Source organism: Cottoperca gobio, chromosome 7 (genome assembly GCF_900634415.1).
Source record: "Cottoperca gobio chromosome 7, fCotGob3.1, whole genome shotgun sequence".
NCBI lineage: Eukaryota > Metazoa > Chordata > Actinopteri > Perciformes > Bovichtidae > Cottoperca > Cottoperca gobio.
In genome coordinates, this window is record NC_041361.1 from 1,845,317 (window position 1) to 1,872,921 (window position 27,605).

The following is a 27,605-nucleotide window of genomic DNA, read 5'->3' on the forward strand; positions in this document are numbered from 1 at the left end:
AAACTTATAGTTAGCCCCTACTTATGCTGTCATAGGTTTAGACTGCCGGGGGATATACACCTCTCTCCTCCGCCTCTCTTTCTCTCTCTCCTCTTCTCCCTCTATATCTGTATGCATTGATGTCTCTTAAGTGCATGTTACTAACTTAGCATCCGGGGTTTCTGTGTTTATGCTGTACAGTCTGTAAAGCCCTCTGAGACAAACATGTAATTTGTGATATTGCGCTATGCGCTGTGTCTTGTTCACCCTCTACACCTCTGACTTCCAGCACAACTCTGAGCTCTGCCACATGCAGAAATACTCAGACGACACTGTGATCGGCGGCTGTGTCAGGAATGGACAGGAGGAGGAGTACAGGAACCTGGTGGAGAACTGGTGGTCCAAGTCGAACCATCTGCAGCTGAACACCTCCAAGACCAAGGAGATGGTGGTGGACTTCCGGAGGATCAGGCCACACCTGCAACCTGTGTCTATCGAGGGGGTCGACGTGGAGGTAGTCAGGACCTACAAATATCTGGGGCGGCAGCTGGACGACAAGCTGGACTGGACTGCAAACATGGACACTCTTCATAAGAAAGGGCAGAGTCGTCTGTACTTCCTGAGAAGGCTGGGGTGCTTCAAAATCTGCAAAAAACTGCTGTTGCTGTTCTACCAGTCTGTGGTGGCCAGCGCTCTCTTCTATGCTGTGGTGTGTTGGGGAGGAAGCAGCAAGAAGAGGGACGCTGGGCGGCTGGACAGACTGGTGAGGAGGGCTGGCTCTGTAGTGGGCACAGAGCTGGACTCCCTGGTGACAGTAGCAGAGAGAAGGACCCTTGATAAACTGGACAACGCCCCCCCTCTGCACAGCACATTCATATATATATAAATACATTTGATTTGAATCCAACAATATAATTATACAATAATACATTATTCCTAAATGGGCCACTCTGCTTAATGAGTACTTTTATTTTGATGCTAATACATTTGTACATTTACACTGTGGTATTGTTACTTTACTTAAATATCTGAGTACTTCTTCCACCACTACAGCCTCAACTGTTGCTTATGTTTAGTGCTTCTTTACATTTGTCTGTCTCACATCTCTCCATCTCGTTTTCACAACTTTACATATGATATCATAAAATGTGTTCACTTTCTGGTTACACCGCCTTCATAAAGATAAATACTGCCATGTAAATCTCTTAACACCTTCATGCTCACAACGCAATAAACCCTTGTACGCCGCCACTTGCTGTGTATTATGCCTGCAGTAGATAACCTGATCAAATTATACTTTGCGACTCGATTTAGCGATGTGAAAATATTTGTAATTTTAGCCTAGAATCACAATATTGTCATATGCATCCGTACTTTGAAGAGACATTGCCCTGAATGCAATAGACAGATAAAAGATAGCGCCATTTTTTAAACCTGCAATGGCCCTAATACACTGACGTACCCTTGAGATGTATAACAAAGACAATTATTCTTACAGTACACACTCTGGTCAAATTAATAAACATTCTGGGCCTCAGCTTTTATCAATCTAATCTTTGGTTTTCTTGGAGCAGCAGCCTCACAAAGCTGCTGACGTGGCTATATGTGGCACTCCAGTGATTTAGTGGTATAAAGGTCAAAAAACAAAGCAGCAGAGGCTGAGACACATTTGCTTTTAGTCAACCTAAATCAAAAATACAACCAATACCATCTTCTTGTAAGACCCTCCCTGACGTCCAAGCCGAGGAGCATGATTGGACAGACGCAGTTCCTGATCTATGCTGATGAGTTCACATCTGATGAGTGTGTCCCTGCGTTTGTGTATTTGTTTAGCTCATTATGTTACGTAACTAGGACATATTATAGGATAATGGAGGGCTTGATGTATTGTGTGTCATGGTTTACAGACATACACACACACACGCTCTGTAATCAGTAGTGGGAAGTACATTTACTCAAGTAGCCTGCAGTACTTGAGAATGACGTCATTGTACTTGAGTATTTCTATTTAATGTTACTTTATATATCTACTCCACTACATTTTGGAGGCAAACTTACTGTACTTTTTACTTCACTCAGTAGTCAGTAGCCTACAAACCTTTGTTGAAATGATCTCCATCTTTTCCAGCTGCAACATGAATAATTATAGTCCCATGCACTGCATTCAGCAGCACACTCTACCATCACATGTACAGATCATTTCAATTAAATTAAATTGACAACCCTCTGCATGCACAGTGCATGTGCAGCCCACACTACTGCACTGTCTGAGCCAGCAGACTACATGCTTTTAGGTACGTCTTCATTATATTACTGTAGTGAATATATTTTATACACTTTTAGGATATTTCAGTTAAATAGCAGATAGTTTACAATTTAACACCTTCTGCTAGTTTTTGTTAGCTAACGTTAGCTGTTACCATGTGGGATGTAGCTTGATTGCGCATGCTAACTGAGGAGTTTTAATGACTCCATTTCCATTCATTCTTTATTGTAAAACATTTTCATGTATGTATTAGTTGTTCACTTTGAATCTTAAGTTTGCACACAGCCTACCTTTAGCCTTCCTATTTTTTAACTTGCTAGCTAGCTAACTCACCACAAGCTAACTCACCACATGGCATATTTCACACTGTATAGAGCCTATTAATGAACAAATTAATGTATTATGTCTGCTCATTATTATAGTCAAAGATTAGTTTATCTCTGCATATGACATGGTAAATATAGCCTGAGCTGATAATCCCTATATTTCCCTTTTATTCCTGTTATTTCCCATTAATCTGTATACATTTCCCATGAATTCCTGTTAATTCCCATGGAATGTTTGCTCCTTGAAGATTTAATTGTAACTGATTATTTTAATACGGATGTAATTTTACTTTTACTTAAAAGATCTGAGCACTTCTTCCACCGCTGTCTGTAAAAAAAGATAGTACACGGCTGCAATTGAGGATTATTTTCAATTGTTAATTAATTGTTGATTAGCAGCATTATACATAGACTGTATAAAATATGGACGTAGTCTCCGTGACGTCACTCATAGGTTTCTTAAGAGGCACCGTGAAGCTCAAAGTGGGCGCCTCCAGCAGTGACCCCACCGTCTAAATCCTGGCTAATCCAAAAATGGGCCTTGTCTGTGGGGTTGAAGCCCGGCTGACGCAAGAGAGCAGACAGCTAGCGGTTCGGCACCCAACTGTCACTAAAAGCGGCCATGCCCCTAATAATGCGTAACTTTAAGCCTTAATATAATTAAAACTGCAAAGTTATATATAAAAATGCACACCACATACAGTTGTCATGAATAGCAAAATTAGCTTTAGAGACCAAAACGTTTTTTTTTTGTACCAGGCTGTAAACATGTTTATTTCTGCTGTAAAGTTTGGTCTTTTAACATTGGGTCTATGGAGATACAGCGCCAACAGTGTGTAGCTAACTTGAGTTGATAACGTCAACTAATTCATAAAGACTCCCTCCGGCTGATCTGAATGGTAAATCTGCTAGCTTGCCGTTTGCAAATTACTTTATCAGCTAACAATACAACACAACTATTACCAGTTACAGCTAGCTGCCTAACTTTAGCTTGCTTGCTCACTAACATTATCGCGAGAACAATAGCCTACTATCTATGTGAATATGTCATTTGGCAGAGTCTGCTATGTTGCACTGCCATGTTTCAGCAGCTAAAGGACAAACCAAACTTTGGCTGTAAGAGAAGGGCCAATCGCGTTTTAACATTACCTGAATTTCAGAGTCTTGTTCTCTAGCGAACCAAGGCGCAGAACACAGACTCAAACTCACATGACGTTTAAAAAATGAATTGCAAAGTACTTAAGTGGGGATGAGGTGACTGGAGCTAGCTGGAGACGTTACAACAATGGAGATGGTAAGGTGGCGTAGTTGTAGGAAGTTGCGAGGGAGTGTTGACAAGGGAGGAACTAATAATACAGGCCTCCCTGTATTGTTCTCACCTCTTCCCTATTACCATCTCTAAAAGCCTTCCTCTTTGCATTCAGGATGGCCTTGATGTCTTTTGTTACCCATGTTAGTTGAATAAGAATGAACAGTCTTTGCTGGAACAGTGCAGTCCACACAGAAGTTTATGTAGTCTGTGATGCACTCCGTAAAGGTCCTGGACATACTTTGCGCATTGCGCGTACATTCAAACTACAATTGAGGGTCCACGTCCGCTTGTTCCAGTTGATGATGGTGTCGTTAGGTTGTTTGCCAGGAGTTCAACGCCATTCGGCTGTTCTATATTCCTTTAAAGACAAATTATAGTCAATTGGGCAACGGCCCTAACGGCGAGTCTCCTCACACAACCTCTCTTCAAAACAACGGAGACGGAAAGTATGAATTGGCTCACTGGAATAAACAAGATGGCCATGGATGCTGCCAAATCCCTCATGTTGTCCCTTTAACTGAGACCAGAGACTGATTGGAGTTGTTTCTCAAACGATTAATAGTTGCAGAGTAATTTACTGATCGTTGCAGGTCTTAAGTTCCCTGTACTATAAACTATCTTCACGCCCTGTGAAAGAAAGAGAAAGAGAAAGAGTCACTGCTTCACCCCCATCTTATCGTAGGTGAAAATAAAACTAACTTTTACATGGAAATTCTCAGGAATCCCGAGAATAGTTCTCGGGATTTTCCAAGGTGAGATGGGGCCAGCCGCTCCCCACAGCCATCATGTGTTTGGGATTAAACCGACTCACTGTTAACATGACACATGGATGGAGCAGAAAGTCTTCCGGGCCACCACAGAGCTGAGGAGAGGGCCTCAATGTAACCACTGAAACGTGGTGAAAGAGACAATAGATAGTGTGCAAACACGTGACAAAACTGTGTGACGTATGCGTGTGACGCCATGTTGGTTGGAAATCAAATCAACAATGGTGATCTAAAGCGAACAACAACAACTCCGACTTCAAAGTATGTTGACTCTCTGGAGTCCTCTGCAAAGGCAAGATTCACGATTGACCCGTACACACTAAAGCCGTCGGATTATATTGAGGATTTAGATTCATTACCGCCGATTGAATATCCGGATATTGTGAACTACCTTGTGCTACAAATGTCGTGGGAAACCAACGCACAAATGAAGGCATACGAGAGCGTAGATGCTTATAATGTCTTTGTTTCTGGCTGGGTTGGTAGTCTTCTTACCAAACCAGTGAAAGATGACAGGGTGCTCGTCCATGCTCGTGTGAATCACTCTCAAAGAGCTCGAGATACACCGCTCAAGCCGTGATTTGTGAGTGAGAAGAGCGGCGATGTTATCCTCGCACACTGTGATTGTATGGCTGGATTAAGCGAAGCATGTTCTCACATTGGTGCTTTGCTTTTCACAAGTGAAGTATTCTCAAGAATAAGCCAAACAAAAACATGCACAGAAGAAAAGAGCAAACGGCATCACATGTAAAGAAAGTGCCTTATTTACCAGTCAGCGATGTGGAGAAGTAAGGTCTTACAGTGTTCGGGTATATCATAAGCACAAATGTTTAATGTAAACATAGCTTTAGCATGAGCTCTTATCAGATATAAAGTAATAATTATTCTTGTATATCCTTAAATCTAAATCTAAAACATTTTTTTTATAGGTTAGATGGTTTAAAAAAACTACACAATATGTAATTTTCTTCCACTCAGCGTCTCTCAATCAAATCAACGATAACTTCTCCTTCATTATTCATTCAGGAAGATTTAACGGGAGCTGAATTATCCGTAGACGTCTCCTCAGAGGGACCAGGTGGTTGAAAAGAGTAAAAACACTGAAGTAAGCAGTTTCACATTTACTAACCCAGACTAAAATCCTTCACCCTGTTAAAATAGATAGATAGATAGAAAAATGTGGCTTTAAACTGAATAAAAGATCAATTTCTGACTTTATGGCTTCTGGCAGACGACCACAACATACCACAACATACCACAACATACCACAACATACCACAACATACCACAACATACCACAACATAGGGGATATGGATTCAAATTAAAATAACAGATTTCACTGGGTTTGAAAGGGTTGGAAAGTACATTTTAATGCGGTCATTTTATACCTTCAAGCAGCATCGAATTTTCTTTCCCCCCTAATTAAACCCCCCCCTCCTCCCTCCTTTTTTCAGTGCAGTCATCCAGGATTGTGAATGAGTCACATCCTCTGACGTCCTGACCTTGTGAGAAAGTAGGCAGTCAGTCTGTAGTTTACTCAACTTCCAGGAATCCAGTGTGGGATACCCCCCCTCCCCCTCTCAGTCCTCCCCTCCTCCCTGCTGCTTGTCTGCCATGTTGGCTGCTGGTCTCACATGCCTCCAGCTGCTCTGTGCTCACACTGCTGATTGGACGAGCTCGAACCTGCCAGGTGGAGGTGAATGCTGCTTCCTTTATTGGCTGGCGGGACTTAAATGAAAGTTTTGGGAACTCCTACTTCCCTGTCTACTCAAAAGCACAGGTGGCAGCAGCTGAGGAGTGAAAAAGAGAAGAACATATACAAGTAGCGGACTTCTGAAACACATCAGGGAGTAAAGACAGCTGTGATAGTCACAGGTAGGCAGGTTTAAAATGTTGCATTCTCCTTTTTCACTTGCTGAAGCTGTAGATTGTCAGGTTAATTTCTTTTGTTGTATTTTACCATGTGTTACTTTGAAATCAAACATCCAGGATTTATTTTTGTCTTTCTGTAATTAGAAATCAGGAATCTAAAGTGCCTTGTCGTCTTCTTTCAACCTCAGGGTTAATTGTTGGTGATACTTTAGTTGCCTTTGACACATGACTTTAAAAACTTTGCATGAGCAGTTTTACATGCTGCTTTGTTTGTAATCTAAACCTTGTGACATGAGACCTGAATTGTACTCTGGACAGAGTCACGATCCTAAGTGTGAGGATGACGTGTGTTTGAGATGACTGTAGTGCACCAGCATTTAGCTTGAGCTGAAATAATTTAGTTGATTTGTCAAAATGAATCTAAACTGCCGTAACAATCTCTGTTTCCAGCCTCTCAAGTGTAAGTATCTGCTGCTTTCCTGTCATTTAAAACTGAAAATCTTTGGGTTTTAGTCGGACAAAACGATTAGTTTGAAGAACTTAAATTGGGTATTTACACTATCCTCCTTTTTTTAAAGTAAAAAAATCTACAGATTAATTGATAATAAATAGTTGAAGCTCAAACTTGTTGTGGTTGTAGAAATAATCAATTAAGCTGAAAATAGTTGCTATTTTAATAATTAAGCCAAATATTTAATGTTTTTTTGCACATCTTTTGTCTTTTTAAATTGTAGAGAATGTAATGTCTCTGGGATCTCGGCCTGTTCAGACAAACATGAAAAACTTTAACCAATTCACTTTTTTGATGTTTTATAGACTAAAAGATGAATCTGGTATTCAAGAAAATAATAAGCAGATTGTCACTTGTATTTGTAACGCACCTTTTCATACAGGTAGTGCAGATCAAAGTGCTAACACAGATTTTAAAATCTATAAGTAAGGGTAGTAAAGTTGTAAAATAAAAACAAGATTAATAAAATGTTGTAAAGCCTGGCTGAATAGGTACAAGTGCAGTCATTTCATGTAAAGTCCCATTCTCCTCTTTATGAAGGTTCCTTGTGCTGTTATTTGAACAATTCCAGTTGTGGAGGAACACTTGTCACAAAGGAAACACTGTTGTAGAAATTAACGAGGCACAAAATCCGACAATGGTCCACCTGCTGGGTGACATCAAGAGCCTGGAGGCTGTGCCGTCACCGACCCGCGCATTGTTTAATTCATCCGGAGCGTGGATAACTCTCAGATGACAGTTATTTAGTGTAAACCTCGTGCGTCTGCTTGTCTTCGGCCCCGAGGCTGTGTGTGTGTGTGTGTGTGTGTGGTGAAAGTGTGTGCGTGTATACAAGAGTGTTTTAAAGACAAGGCATCAGTTTTGTCTTGTTGCTAGTGGCCCTCCAGGCTCTCACAGGGAACAGATGGTCGATGGCTGTGACGCGCTCTATTGACTTTGTGTCTCGGGCACCGGTCCATGCTGCAGGGACAGTGACACACAGTCAAATGTGGAGTCTGGCAAACTGTATTGACTTCTGGGTGATGTAAAAGCCTAACTGGCACATCTGATCTAAAGCCGATGTGTGTGGAGAAACGAGGCAAGTATGACATTTATTTAGAAGTGTGGTCAAACTCTAAACGCACAGGAGGAGGGTTTCCTTCAGCTTTAACCCCCCCCCCAGTTTTAGAACTCTAAAAGTGCAGAAGAGGAAGTAGAATCTGTTGTTCTTTTTGACTCAACATGCACTTTCTTTTTGTGTCCTCTCAGAGTTGCACCGCGTGTTCCTGGCACACTGACGAGGCAGATTGATCCGACGTGCAGCAGAGATGAGCTCCGCCGCTCCGTTCAGCCGCAGACAGTGGGCGTCCCAGTCCCTGAAGGTCACCGCCAAGGAGATGTCCATCATCTCTGCACGGGGTAAAAACAACGCCATCGCAGAGCGCTTCTCCATGTAAGTCTAACCTTAGCTCACTCTCTGGCTTTTACCACGAGGGTCATTAATAATTCACCAGCAGCAGCAGAAGTCTTCAGAAAGGAGGTCATTGGGTTTCCTCACAACTTTTTTTTTGCCACTCAGCTGTTTTTCAGTTTCTCTTTTCTGTAAAATAATCTCCCCATCAGTTGGGTCAGACTTTACAGCAGTTAAACTGTTGTTAAATCATTTTATAACTCTACCACCATCGAGGGCTGTTAACATATAAATCATGGTAGGATGTGTCCCTCTCTGCACTTACTCTGTCTGACCACTAGGAGTAAGTACTGCTCTGTTTGAGGGCATGTTCAGTGTTTGTTCCTGTGTATAAATAAAAAGTGGTCCAATTTTTGTTTTCAGATGTATATAACATTCAGGAACAGCAGCACTTCAGCACTTCTGTCACTGATCTGTAAACCATTAACATGTGTTGTGTCTCAGTGTGATGATACTGCGGTCACATCATTACTGACTGGATAGGAACAAATGTACATTTTTGTAATCTTTGCAATTTTCTTGTGAAATACTAAATAGTAATTCCTCTTCAGGTCTCTTGAAACTTCTCATTTTAAACCATTTGAAGACATTTGAGATTGTAAAAGACAGCAGAGTGTGTGAAACAAAACATTGAATCCACTTCTGTTAGTCTTAACGTGGGCTGACGATTTTCCATTTGTAACGCATGAAATCGTCTAACGTTTTTGGAGAGGAGCTGGGATATTATTCTATATTACGGCGGGATAGTTCAGGACCAGCAGTTTGTGATGTTCTCCTTCACTCCCAACTTCCTCTTCCTCTTCCTCTTCCTCAGGTACCAGATGGCAGCAGAGGAGGGAAATGCAGAGAAGACATCGGTGAGTAAATCTGAAATGTGTCTGGATACTGCAACTTTATTTATTCATCTCCTTACTACTTGGTATTAATTAAAGTAAATCAATTGGGAAGAAACTTTTTATTTGAGCCTTTTGGGTGAATTCAGTGTCCATCCCTCAGATTCTAAGATTTAAGGAGATATAAAACTTAATTGTTTTGTACCTCCTAGTTACTTCCCAGTTATTCTTAATGCTGTTTACTGACATATCGTAACTCTTCATGTTCCTCTAGCGCCACCTTTAGGTCAAAATCTCAATGTATCCAATACTTTGGTTTATAATCAGCTGTACTTTTTAATTTTATTATCAATTATCGGACAAAGAAAAAAACAAAAGGATGTTTAAGTGAATTATTTCCAACATGGTCCCAAGATGTTAGAAGAAACTGCTGAAACTAAAGTGTCTAAGAATAGTTTCTGGAGTGGATGCTCCAGATAAAAAAGAAACTTCACAGGAAAGATTAAAGTAAAAGAAAATGCACTGGGGGGGGGGGGGGGGGGGGGAGATGTGGCGAGCTCACCTGCAGGCATGCGTCGACAGTTTCTGTGTAATTACTCTCGCTGTCAGAGGGGGGAGACAGAGATGATGCACTGCAGGTTTGATGCAGCATATTGTGCAGAAATGTCCTGTTAGTTTTTGAACTGGGATCTTTTGTCTCTCCTGTAACGATTGTTTAGCTTGTAGGATGTACTGTATACAGTTATTTTAGTAAGAAAGAGAAGGGGGCAGTCAAAGGTGGTGCTTTCAAATCCAGTTCCCAAAAGAAACTTCCGCTGGAGGTGGGAGGCTTATCATAAGATTATTATTTATCCAGGTTTAGTCTCGCTGGTACTTTCTCCCCCTTTTTTTCCTTCTCATTTCCTGAACTTATTTTCTCTCTCTCACCGACTGTCTCTGTTTCTGATTTTCTCTCCCCGCCCCTCGCCCCTTCACTCCCTCTGTTTCCTTCCCTCCTTCCTCCCCCTGTGCTGTAGGAGGGGGGTGGGCTAGTTACTTCATGCTGCTCTGATCACTTCTCAAGGCGCTCACATCTGGGACAGCTTGTAGCCGGCCAGCAGACACACTCCACACACACACACACCCACACACTCGCATTGATTTTTAAAACGGACACCAACTGGACAGCCGCGTCTTCAGCGTCTCTCAGGTTTTTAACTTTCTTCTTTGGTGGTTTTTCTGGAGTTTTTCCAGCTTTTTGTTCTGTATTCAGCAGATTGAGGTTCACAGACTTGCATGCTGAGCAGCTCTTTGTCTTTTGTTTCTCCTTCCTCCTTTCTTTCATTGCTGAAAGTGTTTGCTTGCTTGAATGCTAACGTAGTTTAACGTGTGTGTGTGTGTGAAAAGTGTTTTATTTAGTGTTTTCAGCTTCATTTAGAAGTGGGAGGATCAGGTTGCGTCAGTCCAGCATTGATGGAATTCATTGAACAAACTAAAAAGCCAGTCGGAGAGCAGCTAACATCCCTCAGTGTGTCTGTCTGTTTAATAGAAATAGTGAGTCATCTGTTTAAATACTGGTTCATGCAAACTTGTTACTGCACATCTGCATGAGAGGACATCAGAGTTCTGCTGTTCAGCGATTTGTTAACTATTTTAATACAAGTTGTGTGACCGTTAATTGAAGATCTTCAGGTTTGGGATTGTTGAGCGTTTTAAAGACTCACCTTGAGTTTCAGGGACATCGTTCACTTTTTATTCCATATATTACAAACAAATAATCAATGAATCGACAGTTGAGTCATGCCGACCACTTCATGGCTCCAGCTAATCAAATGTGAACACTTGATGCGTCTCTTTGTCTTTTGTGACGGTTAATTAAATCTCTTTGGAGCGTTTGCTTGCGTAGTTCCAGTCCTACATTTAACCAGTTCAACTGCATTTAGAGATTCTGAGTATCCGGTGCTTAATGAATGTCTGCAGATTCCTTTTTTAATTCTCGAGTCTTCATCCCAGGTTTCAGAATTGATTGACACACAATCAGTAAGAGGCCTTTTTTTATTTTATGGACGTACAACAGAACAGAAGGTTGTGAGTTCACTACCAGGAGCTACCACCATTGCGCCCCTGAGCAAGGCACTTAACCCCAAGTTGTGTGTGTGTGTGTAACTTTATTCCTCTGTTTCATTAATATGAATACACTGTAGTATATTTCGACTCCTTCCCACATGCAACATTCTGCTGCCCCAAATAAACTCACTAGATCGGCAAATGTGAATTATCTGGTGCTGAAAATGGTTCCCAATAAAAGTCTCCAGTGAGTTTGGAGCTGAGAGCCACAGACTGGATGTAGTACTGGGACAAACACAGGAGATTTGGGGACAATGCCAGCCTTATCTTTAAAACAAGCCTTGGACCCAGGATTAAAATGCTTTTAGGGTTTCAGACTGAATAGGATCTCTTGGTGTAAATAACAGCTGAGTTTGTTTTCCTCTGCAGGTTGCAGAACCTCTTCCCTCCTCCCTGCGCAGCGGGAATCTGAGTGTTTTAAAGAAACGCTGGGAACAACGTCAGCAGCCGTCCAGCCACAGAGCCCAACCTCAGGCCTGCCTCCCTGCCAACCCTCGGCCCCCCAAACCTACACCCGCATCACAGATCGAGAACCAGGCCGACACCCTGAAGACCGCCACACTCTCACAAGACCAGGATACTGAGCCGGAGATGCAGGTTCACTCTGAGACCATCTCCAACCAGCTGCAGTCGTCTCAACCCGAGGATCTGACAAACATGGAGAAGCCCAGCAGAGATTCCGAGGGGCAGGAGGGAGCGGCGGCAGCTGAAGTACCTGACTCGGAGAAGCCCAGCGTTCCCCTCAACAGCCTCAAGATGATGTTTGAGAAGGGAGAGAACATGGCCGACACGGTGAGTCTTTGGTCTTCCTGTCATGGTGACCCGCAGATTGTAATCTTACTGTCACGTGTAAACGAGATCCAGTAGAGAGTTTTTGGTTTCTCTTTTTCATGCGTATGATTTCTGCTGATCAACGAGTCACAAATGTATGAAGTGTAAGAGTCTGAACCGTTCTTTAGTTTCACTTTAAGTAAAAGTCTGCTTGTCCTGGCTCAAAGAGGTCAGATCCCTCCAGTGCTGTCATGCTGCTAGTCACATGGTGCAGCCTCGCTTCACCATCCCTCATCTTAGAGCGCGCACACACACACACACACACACACACTCAGCTGACTTTTACGTTGTCTCGGCAAGCATCAGTGGCCGGAGCTTCATGCACTGCGAGGCAGCTAATTGTTATTTGTGGAGCATAAAAGTCCAGTATTTAACATCCAGTCATGCATGTAGTCTAAGCGTGTTAAATTTAAAGTGCTCGAGGTGGGACATGTTAACAACGGCCATGCTGTGCTTCCTCTGCACAGAGCGTCTAGTTACGACAGGAAGAGAACACAACACGCCCTTGTGAGGTGTTAAGAAGCATGCGGCCGTGTCAGTATTCAGTGTGTGAAGTCTACTGTAATGATGATCTGGAGAAATGGCTCCACAGTAGTTAAAGCTGCTACGGTCAAGACAACAATGGATCACATGGTGACGAACCCACAAAACATTAACACTTAACTTTTGCGGTTCCTCGCAGCTCCACAGAGCGCCCATCGGCTCATTGTTTTTCTTCAACTTCAGCCGCTCTTAAAGCGTTTTTATCAGTAGCACGCCGCTGTGATGACCTCACTGTACGCGACCTGCTCAGAAGGTTAGACGAGCTGGTGAACATAGTGGAGCATTTAGCAGGTAAAGAGATTTCCCTCAGGAGTTGGTAGAGACCCACAACTGAGCTAAAAGAGACGCGACTGAACATGATGGCGTTGCCCTTTAACTGTCGGATGTGTAAAACGATCTTTAAAGTGGACAAATCAGTTATTGCAGGTTTAAATGTGACCTCCTCCGAACGTTACTGTACTGGAGGAGTAAAGACAACTGACATGTGAAAAGCAAACGTACTTGACTCTCTTTGCGTTTCTGCCTGGATGCTTCATTAGAGAAGTTCAGTGAGCAGACGGCACCTCCTGTAACTCGGAGCCAACTCCCCGGGCAAATAACCGCTCCTCAAGAATTTCTGCTCGTCCGTTCCTGTAACAACAAAATGTCTTCTGAACAGGAACATGTTTCCAGAGAAGTGTGCCAGACAAATGTGTCCAAACATCACCAATCATGTGTTGATCCCCTTTATTTATTTATTATGAAACCGCTTGCGTCGCTCTGTGACAATGGAGCTTATTGGGGCCATTGTGGGTTAAAATAAAAATGACTGACCTGGGGAGGGAGGTAATATTCTGAGATTAAATTTACAAGAAAGGAAATGAACCACATTCCCCTATTTATTTATTTTTTGCTTGTAAATGTACAACTTTAATCTGGACTTTTCTACCTCTCCTGAATATAACCCCTCCCCCTGCTAATTGTACTGGGAGTTACGTACTGGCCGTTTCCTCTGTTTCAAGTCGTTATGCTGCAACAGGATGGCGTATGTGGGATTTGAGAATAACAACAATCCAGAAAGTCACCAGACTTTAAACCTGAGGACATTTTGTTGAGGTTTTGTGGGATCCAGTACCAACAAAGGAGCGGTGACCTGTAGTCAGAATAAAAAAAGTGCTGTTCTAACAAAGACTCTCTTTTTCCACTGCTTTCACTTCAACGCTGACCTCCTCCCCAGTAAAAAAAAAAAAGAAGAGATGAAGGGGCGCTCCGGGGAGTTGGAGAGTCTTTTACTGCATAGTTGTCTTACTAAAGAGGGATTGTTTAGGGAAGTCCTGGAGCAGTAATGCGAGAGCTGTACAGTTCTTTTACAATAGTGTCCACTGTACAGCTGAGGCCGGGCCTGCTGCTGCTCTTTGTTGAGCTTTTCTTCTGAGGGCAGATGATGTAATGGTGCAGGCTCATGACTGCAGACAGCTGATCTGCACTCTTCAGACCGTCTCCCCCTCTGGCCATCAAAGCTCTCCCCCCCCCCCCCCCCCCCTCCCTCCACACCTCATCAATCATCCTGGTTGTCCACTCCTCTGCTCCCCGTCCATCTCCTTCCTGTTTTCTCTACCATCCCTCCTCCCACACACAGACCTCCACTTAGGGGTAGCAATGTCTGTCGCTCCACAACTTTGGTCCAGACTAAAATATCTAACTATGAGATTTGGTAAATGTTTACGATCCCCTGAGGAGGAAGTACAAACTGAGTCGTATACTATACAGATCGTAAAGCCCCCTGAGGCCAATTTGGGATATGTATAAATAAATTGGATTTAGCTGCAGCCTCGCAGAGCTGCCAGCCCGGCTGTCGACTCTTGTTATTAATTATCTCCACTGCCCCCTCTGTCTCTCGTCCTCGGGCCGAGAAAAGCATGAAGTCATGAGGCGCTCTGAAATTAATTGACCCTCGCCCTGCTTTCGTAGCAAACCCCTCCCTCCGACACATAGCTCAGCCCCACCCCTCCCTCCTTTTCCTCCCCCTGCACCAGCTGCTCCTCCACCACCCTCCTGTCCCGAATGACTCCACCCAGAACACCCGTCGCTTTATTGTGCTTGGGGACCGTGACGCCATAAAAACACACAAAAAGAAACTGCACACACACCCATCCTCTGAACCACATGCAACACCACGGCACGCTTTGCCTCCCCTCCCGTCGTCGTCGGCCACACCTCCCTTTGAGAGCAGCCCCCCACCCTCCTGGAACACCTGCTCCCTGTCGCCTTCCCTACTCCCACCCAGTGTACGTCCTCTCCTCCCTTAAACCCTCTCCATCTCCTGCTCCGCTCAGTCGGCGTCTCCTCTAGCTGGTGTTTTAGAAGTCTGCTGCCTTCAGTCATACGATCCCTCCGAACTGGCGTCACCTCGCGTCTCTCCGCCGGCTCTTTTATCCCTTGTGTGGCTTTATTTCTCCGGTCGCCTTCCCGAGAGGTAGCTATGGTGTTTCCATTCACACTGCTTAAATATGGGGTTTCTTCTTTCTTTGTCTGGCTTCTGAACAGGCGCCCTGCTTCATTACCCTGGAGAGACACACGGTCTACTTTTACTTTGTCCGTGTGTTTGTGTTGACTTCTCTGAGATTAGAATGTTTTCTCTGCAGCTGAAAGAAGCCTTTTAGTCGGCGCGGCTGCAGAAGTGCCTGCAATGAAAACAGATCTCAAAAGCCTCATGGGCCAACTTAATCAATGGCTCATTGTTGAAGTGTGTGTGTGTGTGTGTGTGTGTGTGCTCACTTTGACCAATATTATTATTGTTTAAAGGCTATTCACTGGTGACATGGGTACCTCCACTCTCATGTCTTTGTGTGTCAGGGACAGGGTGGGGTTATTACTGCAAGGCAGTCTGTAAGAGAGCTTTAATAGTATCGGGATTAGCTGCAGATTCTTTGTCTAGCCCGCTGATCCAACCTCCTGGGACCCAGCCTGGCCTCGCATGGCCCGGCTGCTTGTTTACACCCCCCCACCACACACACACACACACATGTTTACACCCCCTCCTCATGTACACGCATGCAAACAGCACCCCCTCTCCTAAAAAGCTGCACCTCCGGTCTGTGGTAGATAATCCACCCGGGGGGGTTGATCCATTATTATGATGACGGTTTCTTTTGTTAGGATTTGACTGTTCTCTGGTGCCAGACACACACGGAGTGTGTGTGTGTGTGTGTGTGTGTGTGATCATGCTAACGTGTATTATTTCTGATTGCATGCTTGCCTCACTCCGGACTCTCAGATTACAACATGCTCTCCTGATGATGGAAGTTTAGTGCCGGCCGGCCTCAAGATTTAAAACCTAGAGCTTAAAGCTGCGATGATCATTTATTTATTTGAACAATGGATCAAATGATTTTGAAAGGTGTCGCTCGTACACAAATCCAGAGTCGTGGCACAAGACGCTGCAGTTCCCCTCGGCGCTACCAAGTGTTTCAGCATCTTTACAGGTTTAATTCACTCAATATGTCGTTTTCAGTCACAGCAGGCGGCTGATGCAGCTTCCTGCTCAACATGACAGGCAAAGATAATGCTGCGTGTATTTAGCATTTGTTTGGACTTTTATTTCCCCCCCCCCTCCCAATGTGAACTGATGAGCATTAACTTGTCTGAGACGTACGTGCTGTTGTTCAGTGTTCACCTCTGCTTTCTTTCCTCTTGCGAAATGTTTCCCAACTTGTACTTGCTTCAGCCTGTCAGGACTCGGAGCGTCGGTCAGGCGTATGATCAGAAAACAACCTGGCGCTCAACACGGGTGGAAAATAACCAAACTTTTACTGGACTGGTTCCATTTTGTTGTACTTCATACTTCCACTACTACTTTTCAAAATAAGCTTTACATAACACCGGATTACATCAATGATCATCTTTATAAAATACAGATTAGATTGTGTAGATTAGATTACACCAGGGGCTGGGCCTCTTTAAACTGTTCACATGGTTTTATTTAAATGTTTAAATCCCAAGGAGATCAAATCATCCAATATTTCACTACACATCCCATAATAAAGAAAACTCTCATAATAAACTCTAAAATAGTAAACTAAGAACTTTGTTCTTTGAGGTCGTGAGAAGATGAAATGTGAGCAGAGTTGTGGTTAACTGTCTCTGCTCTTTATACTTGGTACAGATTAACCAGTTGTTTGTTAGTATGCACACGAGTAGCATCTGCACCATTAAGATTTTAACTGTAAAGTATAAGTTCTCACACTGACTCTGTGGTAAACGCAGACGGTAAAACTGACTTCTACATGTTGGTGGAGGAGGTGATGATGACGAGGTGTTTGGGGTTAAGATGCTTCTCAGGCTGAAGGCTAAATGTGTAGAAGCGTCATCTGATTGTGTAATCGGTAGCATACGAGGTGTGCCCTCATGTTGGCATGAGCGCCTGTGGGAGGAGACGACTGCTGCTCGATGTTGAGACTTGACTGTTCCATCATCATCATCATCATCATCATCATCATCATCATCATCATCATCAGAATACATTCTTTATTTAAGGGCGACGGCTCTCAGGCTTCTAGTTTTTAATGTAATTACGTTTCTTTGGAGACTGACGGGACACACACACACACACCATCTTGTTTGTGATGTTTCTAAATGTCCCATTGATAAATGGAGGGTCTGCGCTTTAAGTGTAAAACCACAACAGATAAATGATCAGTTTAATTTGTTTTCTGGCCGGCGGTTGTTGACAGACGGGGTGTCTGTCTGAGGCTCCGTCTCTCTGAGCTCATAAGGGGATTAAAGTGGTTTGGACGGGACACGCACACGCACTCGCACACACAGCTCAGTGATTCTCTCTTGTCTTTGCGTCTCCTTCTACACTTTGATCTTCCTGATGAGCAGTGTTGCTTCCGGCCTGTTTGCTCTACTGGCTGAGACATGTGAGCATCAGCAGACTGTGTGTGTGTGTGTGTGTGTGTGTAGAGGTCATGCAGGACTCATTGAAGCTGCTTTTTTGTCCCTTTGACTTCTGTTTTGGAGCTTTTTGTCTGATTCTCTGTGGATGTTTGTGTTTTGTGTGTTTTCGGCAGGTGTCCAGAGAGCAAACGAGACGAGGAAGCGGCGGTAACACTGCAAACATGGAGCAGCTACTAGGAGGTACAGTCTTACTCTGAAGTCTTATTCTACTATATCATAGTTCCATGTTAATACAGCAAGTCCAAAACAAATGTAAGTTTATTATTGTAAAATAATTCTGCAATATTATATTCCTACCATAAAAACCTAATGCAAATTAATAAGGTTAATATAAAGTCTATTCTATACTTTGACCATTTTAATGTAAGTATCCATTAGTTTAATATCATTTAGAGCCGATACAAATCTGTCTCCACTCCAAATGAACACTTGTGTGTCCAGTGACTCCTCCGTAGGATCTATTGTTAACAGAATATTGATTACAGCTGCTTTTTAAAAAGAAATCAAACTCGGATGTTTATATTTTCCGCCCTAATGGTGTCCCGTTCACAAAGCCTCCATCTGCACATCCAGCCTAGTTAGACTTCTGTCACAAACGGCGTCCTCCTCGGGATGGATTACATCCTTCAGAGAAGTGACCGCTGTAGAAACGCTGATCAGCACAGGAAGTCCAACCCCCCCCCCCCACCCCCCTGACCTCGTGTTCCCGTCCACAGCCTGCGTGACTAACCAGCAGTCTGAACTGGGATGGGTGGGAAGAAATGTCATTCCTCAACAGAAATACTTGTCTTGTGACGCAGAATAAATGTGCTTTAAACCCTCTCACTGTGTTGATCTGTGGTTGGATGTTTGCATCAGTGTCACCTGCTCAGTGTTGTGGTGCTGTTGCAGATGGAAGTCTTGCAGAGTCGACTCCTCTCCGGGACAGGATGGCCCTTTATCAAGCTGCCATCTCCAAACAGGAAGTCACTCCCACCTCAGTGAGCGTGAGTACACCTGTCAATCCTCCCAACTAAACACGAGGCATTTCCTTTCAGCGCGTTTCAAGAAGTACCACATCATATTATTTGATTTATAATTGTGTGTTCAGCGCTTTAGTGGAGCTTCTTTGTTCTACTGGGAAGCCTCCTCTAAACAATAACACATTAAGTCGTTGGTTATATTCTGTACTTTATAACACTCGGATCATAAAGTAACACTGTGGGTTAAACATGTTTCTCTCAGAGTGACCAGCTGGACAGTTTCTGTGGGAAGCAGAAGGAGAACGTTCCTCCGTGCACTCTGGACGTGGTGAGCAGTCCGACTTATTAATGTGATTTAGAAATGACTTCATAGTTGTGACGTGGTCGAGGTTCGTGTGTGTGTGTGTGTGTGTGTGCTCTGTTCACGTCCGTTCTTCTTGCTACAGAGTTCAGAGTCTGACGCAAACGGCAGGAAAGGTTTCACCTCCGAGACGAACGGTGAGTTACTTTCCATGTCTCCATATGACTCACGATGAGAGGAATTCTCTCCCCTAATGAGAAGCTGGCGATCGGCCCGTCGTTAGAGCGGATGTTTGGCTGTAATGATGGAAACACAATTTAATCATCTGAAGTAAATTATTCCAGAGAATCCCGCCTGTAAGAGTTCTTTAGAGATGTTATTTATTTTAGATTACTTTATCTCCTACAGTGTGGGATCATGAGCACCCTGAGAGGTTCTGCAGGGCGTACGGGAGATTTTAAAAACGTGGTCATTTAAAGTCATACAATAATTTCCCTATAATAAAAATTGTCTGTATTTCAAAGGTGATGCATTTAGAAAGGGGACAACTGCTCTACTTAGAGTAAAGAAAGAACTGTACTTATATTAAACATGAACACGGCTCCATCTAGTGTTCAGAACACGTCACTACCTGCTTCCTCATACTGGTCATGTGATCCCAACAGGCTGCGCCACCGGCACTCCTGCATCCTCCAATCAGAGAGACTCCTCTCAGCCCAAGACTCCCAAAGTGAGTCCTCACAGGAAACTGCCTTTGTCACACAAAAATGCACATTAATGTTGTGAATGAACTAACGTGTGTGTGTGTGTGTGTGTGTGTGTGTGTCGGCAGAACTTCCGCCTGCCTGTGAGGGAGACCTGTGTGTCGTGTCTGAAGACGGTGTATCCTCTGGAGAGGCTGGTGGCCAATCAGCACGTTTACCACAGCTCCTGCTTCCGCTGCTCACACTGCAACACCAAACTCAGGTTAGGACGACACCGACATGACTGTTTTAAAAGAGACGGAGGTAGCAGACTTAAAGGGATAGTTCAGACAGTTGGTGCCACACAATAACTCTAACTAACTGATCGGTGGAGTCTGGAGGTCATAGCAGCTTGTTGTTTTCTAATCTTGTCTCCTTCTTTAAAAATTCTCCTCCTGGTTAGTTTGGCGAACTACGCCTCTCTGCACAACAACGTCTACTGCAAGCCGCACTTCTGCCAGCTCTTCAAGGCCAAAGGCAACTACGACGAGGGCTTCGGCCACCGGCCCCACAAAGAGCTGTGGGAGAGCAAAGTGGAGAGCGGTGAGACCTCGCCCCAGTCCAACGCTCAGACCAAGCCTAAGAGCCAGAGCCCGCCCCCGGCCTCAGACGTGGACCGCACCAGTGTGGAGGACTCCCCGCTGGCTAAAGTCAACGTGCTGATGGCCACTATGGAGGCTCTGGGACAGGGATCATCAGAGAAGGCCGACAGACCCGCTGAGACTCGCAGGCTGAAGATCTCCTGGCCGCCCACGAACGGAGCTGGAGGATTCGACCGGCCGCGGTGGATCCACGATCGCCGCAGAGGACGGCTCTGCCGGTAAACCAATCCGAGCCAAGTGGCCTCCAGAGGAGGACTCTCCCTCCTCCACCCCTGAACAGCCCAGAGAGATGCCCTGCCTGCGCCGCACCTCCTCCCTGAAGGAGCGCAGCATGCCCTTCACACTGGCAGGACAAGCGCCGGAGGCCAGGAAACGCAGTCAGACTCCTCCTGCGAGCGACGGGCACCTCAGTCCTGAGCCCTCCGGCATGGAGCTGCAGCACGGCGGCCAGTCGCCCACTGAGGACGGCTGTGTGGACGTCCACACCAGCTCAGGAGAGGAGGAGGAGCAGGAGGGCGAGATGAAGAATGAAAACATGGCGGAGCATCATCTCACCAGGGAGGAAGACTACACTCCAGATGAACAACCTGAGGAGGAGATGGAGGAGGAGGAGGGAGGTGTGATGGAGGAAGAGATGCCGCCTCTGAAACGGGAGGAGACGCCGTCAGACCTCTCGTCTCCTGAGGGGGAGGTGGAGGCCAGCCGGTCGTCTCAGGATGTGGGGTTCTGGGATAGCGAGGAGGTGGATGAAAAGGAAGAGGTGGCGCAGCAGCAGGAAGAGGAGGTGCTGACGGTGGAGGAAATGATCAAACGAAACCGATGCTACGAGGACGAAGAGGAAGAGGAAGAGGATGCATAAAGTGATCAACAAGATGACAACCACGGACACTTCTTACATTCCTATTTTTTTGTTTTGGTTTTCTTCTCTTCTTAAAAGAGTTGCTGCAGTGTCTAGTGTGAACTCTACTGAACTGTATTTGTGCCTCTTTCTGAAACCTTTAAAGCCATTCCTACAAGATAGTTTTTACAAGTGTCGCTCTGACATCATTTGTTTTTAAATGTACAATATTTAAAATTACGCCCCATGTAATAACTATTTTTAGCACATGTCCGATGTCACAGAACTATTTGTGTAATTTTCTAATCTGGATTGAAACTGCTGTTTTAAGTACCAAGGACATGATTGTATTGTACCAAGATGTGCGATTATTCCAGCTAATGTAGCTTCTTAATGGAGTCTTTTTAAAACCTAAAGGACGACCTGCTAAATGTTTGAGAGAAGAAAGCCCAGCACTTTGATCCGTTACCGTTTTTCAAATGGTTTGGCAATTTCTGTGAAAAATACATCTCGTCACTTTCTTTTCAGTTATTTTGTATGTACATGTTAAACAAAACACTTGTTTTCCAATTTTCAAGAGTTGTAACTGGATCTGAATAATGTTGTACTGTTTGTTTTTTAAACCAGGGGACCAAATATCCTAGATTACTACTGTTTAAATAAATTGTTATATACAAAATATGTCGTCTTGAGTAGCTGATCCTGTGTCGACTTCACGGTTTTATAAAGACGTAGTTGGTCGCATGAGAATTAAACATTTATAAAACGTGGGTTTAGTCGCATTGAACGACAGCCCATTGGAAACTTAGAATTCCGATATGACTTGAACGCAGCATTGGATACTAACATGCTGATCGTAGTTTAACGTGTTAACGTTTACTAAGTGGCAGTAAACACAGTACAGCTGATGGGAAGTATTAGGTTTGCAGGTTTTTAGTGATTTAACCTTTGACCTGCTGCAGGAAACGTCAGACGATCCATCGAGGAGACATTTCATGACCTGTTATTTTGGGAAAAGGGTCTTAATGACATCACCTGGATAAATGAGGTTATATTCTGCTGAACTGAAGACAATCAGTGCTGGTAGATTTCAAACAAAACACAGGAGTTACATTACTGAAACCTTTATTGATGATCACACATGTACAAGGCCTTCATAGTGCAAGTCAACAAGGCGAGGAGTTATCACAGGAGTCCTTGGTGAGTGAAGAGACGTGACAAACATTTTAAAACCAGATTTCGCTCTAATTTGGTTGAACCGGGAAACTTTTAGTAAACTGAGTAAACTTTAAAATAAGTGACTTAAATACCCTGAACGTCGACGTGGCCGGAAATGTCCACGTCTGTGTCATTATATCTTTGCACTGTCTAGCATAATAAGTTTAACAGTTCAGGCGGTAACGACCTGAACGCAAGTCTCTATCCAGAACCTGCAGGAGAACACGACTGAGTCACATCTTCAATCAATGGCTCGAAAACAAGACAGCTAAAACAAACATACAATCTCCAGCAGATGTGATTTAACAGTTAACCCTGTGTAGTGATTTCACATCAAGTTACATTTCTAGCATCTGTCTGCAGTATGAAGGATGAACCAGAAACCTGCATGTGCACCTTATAGAGGAATGTACATGTTCATGTTGCAGGGCTGCTGACGGACAAACAGGAATTTGATGATTTAGCTGATACAATATGTTTATCCTTCTGAATATGTGTGGAAACCAGCTCCCACGGACACGATACGACTACAGTATTTCTCATTCACAGCAGATTGCTTCAGCTCTGAGGTTTGTATCACAACGTGGGTTCAACTTTGGTGATTGTGGATAACGGGTGTTTTACTAACTCTGAGGGAGTTCCTTATGAGGAAGGCGAAAGTTGTTAAACCACAAACAGTGTTTACGGATCTACGCTAGGTTAGGGTAAGATGCGAGTGTACTGTACATGCTCCACCGCCCCATAATGCATTGTGGCTCCTCTGTGATAAAATAACTGAATGATGGCGTGCGACAGTTAAAGGTGCTCACATGTGTGATGTGGCGTAGACAAACATATATACAAGACTGGAAAATATTAATTGTTGTTGAAAAGTCGATTTACAGTTTTGGGACCGGATCGACAGTCATGTGACGCAGAGAAGACGTATTGCTCGAGGCTATGGTTTGTGATCGAGTTGCATTGTGGGTAATGTAGGCAGAAGGTTTTAACAGGGAAGAAGAACTAAAATAAAACCTCTGAATCTGCTGCATCATTTCTTTTTAAATAATTCATTATAAGCAACATCATCAGAACCCTGAGTGCAGAACTTAATATGATACGGGATGAAACGATGACATCTGCAGGAGGATTATGTTACTGCAGCAGCAGAAAGAGATGTTGACATATACACAATAACTAAAATGGAAGGAGTCTCCGTACGTTCACCCGATCGATGTTGCCGAGGACCCGAGGAGGCGCAGTGTCGAGTGCGAGCTGGAGATCTACGGGACACACTGTGTAGTGCATTCAGAGGGGATCCCTATTGTTACACCCGCCAAACTGCATGCTGGGTACAGCTTGCTCTGTCGCTCGCTACAGCAAACAAAAACATAACTTCCCTGGCAAGTGAAGCTAAAGGCGATCCATTCATTTTCCAAAACCCAAAAGATTTCCAATGATACGAAGAGAACATCCTCACATTTTAGACTCTGGTTCCACTTTCTGTCTGAAAGATTACTGAAATTATGAAGCGATTATGATAAAAAGTTGCAGATTTTTGTTTCGTTTTGTCAAATCCAGTAATTGCTACTAGTAGAATTATCATTTATGTCTTTCTAACATGTTCTGTATTTTATAGACCAAACACTCAAATCAAGAAACAACCAGCAGATTATTGGATATGGAAAGATGATGGTTGCCGTCCTACAGTACTGCGTGTGAACGGGCTACACCAGAGTCAAAACTCTAATGTGGCTTTGTGATACAGACCTCTGGTGCGGCTGTCGAATGCTGTGCAGACACACGAACACAAACACGCAGCGACCGAACGCCATCTTTATCTTCTAACAAAACACATCCAGCACTTCGACATCATCACGCAGAGGAAATGATCTTCACACTACGAAAGCAAGAACTTCATTTGGGCAGATCTTTTTTTATTCTCCTTCTTTTAAAACATCTCATCCGTCTAAACTTTGTGTTTAAAAAGATGGAGAAAAGGAAGACGGGGGGCGGGGGGGGGGGGGGAGAACCCTTCGTAGTGAGGACGAGTAAAACTAACAGGTCAACACGTTACAGTATGATGCAATCTGTGTGAGGCTTACAAAGTTCTTTATTTATCTCTGTGGATACATGGGACTGCATTATACCAGAAGGTGCTTTCTTTATTTCGCCCCCCCCCCCCCCACACTGTATTCACGTCTGCCCCAAAGTGCAAAAACAACATTCCCTGAACTTTTGACAAAGAAGAAACATTTTAAATGTGTATTTTGCAGAGAATATACCCGACATGTTTTCTATTTGTAGTCTGGCTCCGACACGAAGCTATAAAAACAGTAACAGCATCTTGATGCGAGGATGTGAAACCTCTAATAATCCTCCTACAATAATAAATGTGGATACATTTCGGAGATTTTGCAACAGACCCACGGTTTCACTTCCAGCACAGCTCCGGGAGAGCAGCGAGCGAGGCGGGGCAACGGCAGGTCCCTGATCGCTCACAGGAGGGCAGCCTCCCCCCAGAGAGAGGACAGGGAGAGGGAGGATCTATTCCCTGAAACATAAATCTCCAACCAGCTCCGACTCGGCACAACTGCTGGCCTCGCTCTGCTTTGCTTGGGGTCGGGACAAATGAAATAAACGAAGTGTGCCAGAGCTCATGAGGGATTTAACAGCTCAGTGTTTCAGACACACTGCATGCAGAGGCAGGTTAGATGTGAGGGTGATAGCAGTACAGATTGCATAGAATAAACTGTTAAATATTTATTTTTGTTGTATGTGCAGCATGCTGTAACCTACACAGCTCATGTACGACGTCTCTGCTGCTCTGGTTGTGTTTCTGTGATGACTGTGACAATGTACAGGTCTTATAAATAAAAGCAGAAGCAGCGTCGACGCTGACGACGTGCGTGTGTGCAGCAGAACAGAGTGTTCGCAGCATGCTAGGCTACCGTGGGTGAGCTCTACAGTGCAGCCAGCTGTTTGCAGGGCATCACGAGTCCAGTGGGCGTGCTCAGCTCATCCACTGAGGGGGTGCAAATCCACTTTCACCTTCTCTCCGCTGCTCAGCATCCCCACGGTGGGGTAAAGGCCCCCAGGAGGAACCCTCATCTCTCTGCGGCCCATCAGCTTCCCGTTCCTGGTGAAGAACACCTGCGGCACCACAAGGGGGCGACAGAGAGTTAAAACACACACACACACACTGAAGGTTAAATCCACCGATGGAGCATTGGAACAATTACTCATAAAATAAATGCCTGTTCATGATGACTGATGGGGGTACAGACTTCATTCGAGAGCGCACAGTGTGCCAGTTGTAAGCAGGATTTATGTGCAGTTAAGAAATCTCGTTAAACAAACAGGTGACAGTGTAATGTCTGTGTTCTCGGAGGGAGGAGAAGTAAATGTTTACAGTACATGTCTCTACTAGATCAGCGAGTGATCAAACATCATCCAGCTGTTCTCAAAAGAACATCAACAAGCTTTTCAATGCTAATACCGAAGGCCGCTTCTCAAGTCTGAAAGCAAACAGCGACACACTAAGACAACAAGTGAAGTACTGTGGAGTGTGTGTGTGTGTGTGTGTGTGTGTGTGTGTGTGTGTGTGTGTGTGTGTGTGTGTGTGTGTGTGTGTGTGTGTGTTCGATACATCAGGCTGAGTCACTTATCAAACATTTACTGTACCGCCCACTCGGGAAAAAAAAGAGAGGCTTAAACTGCTATTCAATTACAGATGAAGGGTGAACTGCAACATGCTTCATTAGTTTGATCAACCCTAACGCCCCCGACCCCCGCACACACGTGACCTCTGGGATGTCACAGCAGTGCATTGAGGGTAATGTGTCCCACTGAATAAATATTGACAAATCCTTTTACAACTCGGCCTGTTCTCTTCTAACCCACTTGGGTTTCAGTACTCACTCACACCCGTTCGCCTCTGTGACCCCCCCCGGCCTCGACTTGCACAACTGTGTGGGCGAGTCAAGACCGAGTGGAAACCGCAGTATTTAAAACAATACCAACAAACAACAGTTGAAACATGAGGCGGTCAGGCGATTAGACGTTACAGCGGGGGGAGGTCACAGTGATGTTACACCAGAATGTGAAAGTAATCATCGTGAAGCAAGTCGTTGAGCTTGTGTTGCCAAAAACAGCAAATTAATCCATAATAATAGACAATAAATTAACCTACAGTCTTATTTAGGCTGCAGACAATCTACATCAGGGAGACTCAACGTGTTGCTCGGGGGCCACTCATGCAAAATGACAGGAGGTCACGGTTTAGCTGAATACTCCATTCTAATTGGTCAATTTCGACATTCTACAGTCTGATATTTCGGCGCTCTGATCACGGGACCACAGACAATCAACTTTCACATTTACTGCATTTAAAAGCCACAACTGCTTTTTGTTGTTGTAAATACTTTGGTTCATTTAAAGAGTTTATACAACATTAAAATAATGTAATAATAACCTGTTCCATCGTGCAACAAACTCATAAACATAAAGTTTGTTTTGACGCTTTCATATCGGTCGATACATTGCGAGGGGAATATGTATCAAAGAATAAACTAAATGTGGTTTCCGGCCATGATAAAATAAAAAGCGCCGACTCGTCGCGATGAACCGATCACTCGACTGCAGCTCCTCTCGGCTCGGTGAGTTTCAGCTCATTGTTTATCTGTCCGGCTCAAACTTCACTGCTTTAGAAGCAAAGAAGCTCTAAAGACCGACTGTGCACTTCCTACCTCAGCACTAAACAACAAACAGACACCGTCAGAGACCAACGTGTGAACACAAGGGAGCGTTTAGCAGCTCAAGCGCCAGATATTCCCCTCGGGAGTTAGTGGAGCTAAAGTGAGAGCGATTATTGTCGCATTCATCGGGTGGACAGAAACACGACTGAATGATGTTTCTCCGTCACGTCTGGAGGTGTGAATAAACTAATAACAAAAATTAAAAGGTGATGACATGTCTGTGTTTACAAGTTTCCACATTCTCTGCACAAACCATGACTTATAAAGACCTGCACAGCTCTTCCATTTCAATTCAGATGTATTGTTTAAAGTATCTTTATTCATTTGAATTGTCATTTCCCTGCACAGACATTTATTGTTCATTTCATTTCTCTCTCTGTGTTTACGTTACGCACCAAAACACCCACAAACAAAAGTCCTTGAACGTGAGGATTTAGATTTACAGCTTGTGATGTTAGCGGCCAAAAGAA

At 44.1% G+C, this 27,605-nt stretch overlaps 2 protein-coding genes across 3 annotated transcripts in view; one reads left to right on the forward strand and one right to left on the reverse strand.

The window, feature by feature from the left end:
• Window positions 1-6,320: 6,320 nt before the first annotated feature.
• On the forward strand, window positions 6,321-21,873 carry lima1a (LIM domain and actin binding 1a). Its single transcript, XM_029436096.1, is given in 12 exon segments — window positions 6,321-6,526; window positions 8,283-8,466; window positions 9,299-9,341; window positions 11,793-12,215; window positions 17,849-17,915; window positions 18,627-18,721; window positions 18,960-19,025; window positions 19,144-19,195; window positions 19,664-19,728; window positions 19,831-19,964; window positions 20,145-20,490; window positions 20,492-21,873. Coding segments are annotated over 11 exon segments (2,127 nt in total). The 5' UTR covers window positions 6,321-6,526; window positions 8,283-8,341; the 3' UTR covers window positions 21,203-21,873.
• A 2,534-nt stretch (window positions 21,874-24,407) lies between these two features.
• Window positions 24,408-27,605, reverse strand: part of spryd3 (SPRY domain containing 3) — a 44,186-nt gene continuing 40,988 nt past the window's right edge. For both annotated transcript variants that reach the window (XM_029436221.1, XM_029436220.1), the window contains exon 11: window positions 24,408-25,531. In XM_029436221.1, the coding sequence (XP_029292081.1) occupies window positions 25,397-25,531 (135 nt within the window). In that variant the 3' untranslated portion in view covers window positions 24,408-25,396. The remainder of the gene's footprint in view (window positions 25,532-27,605) is intronic.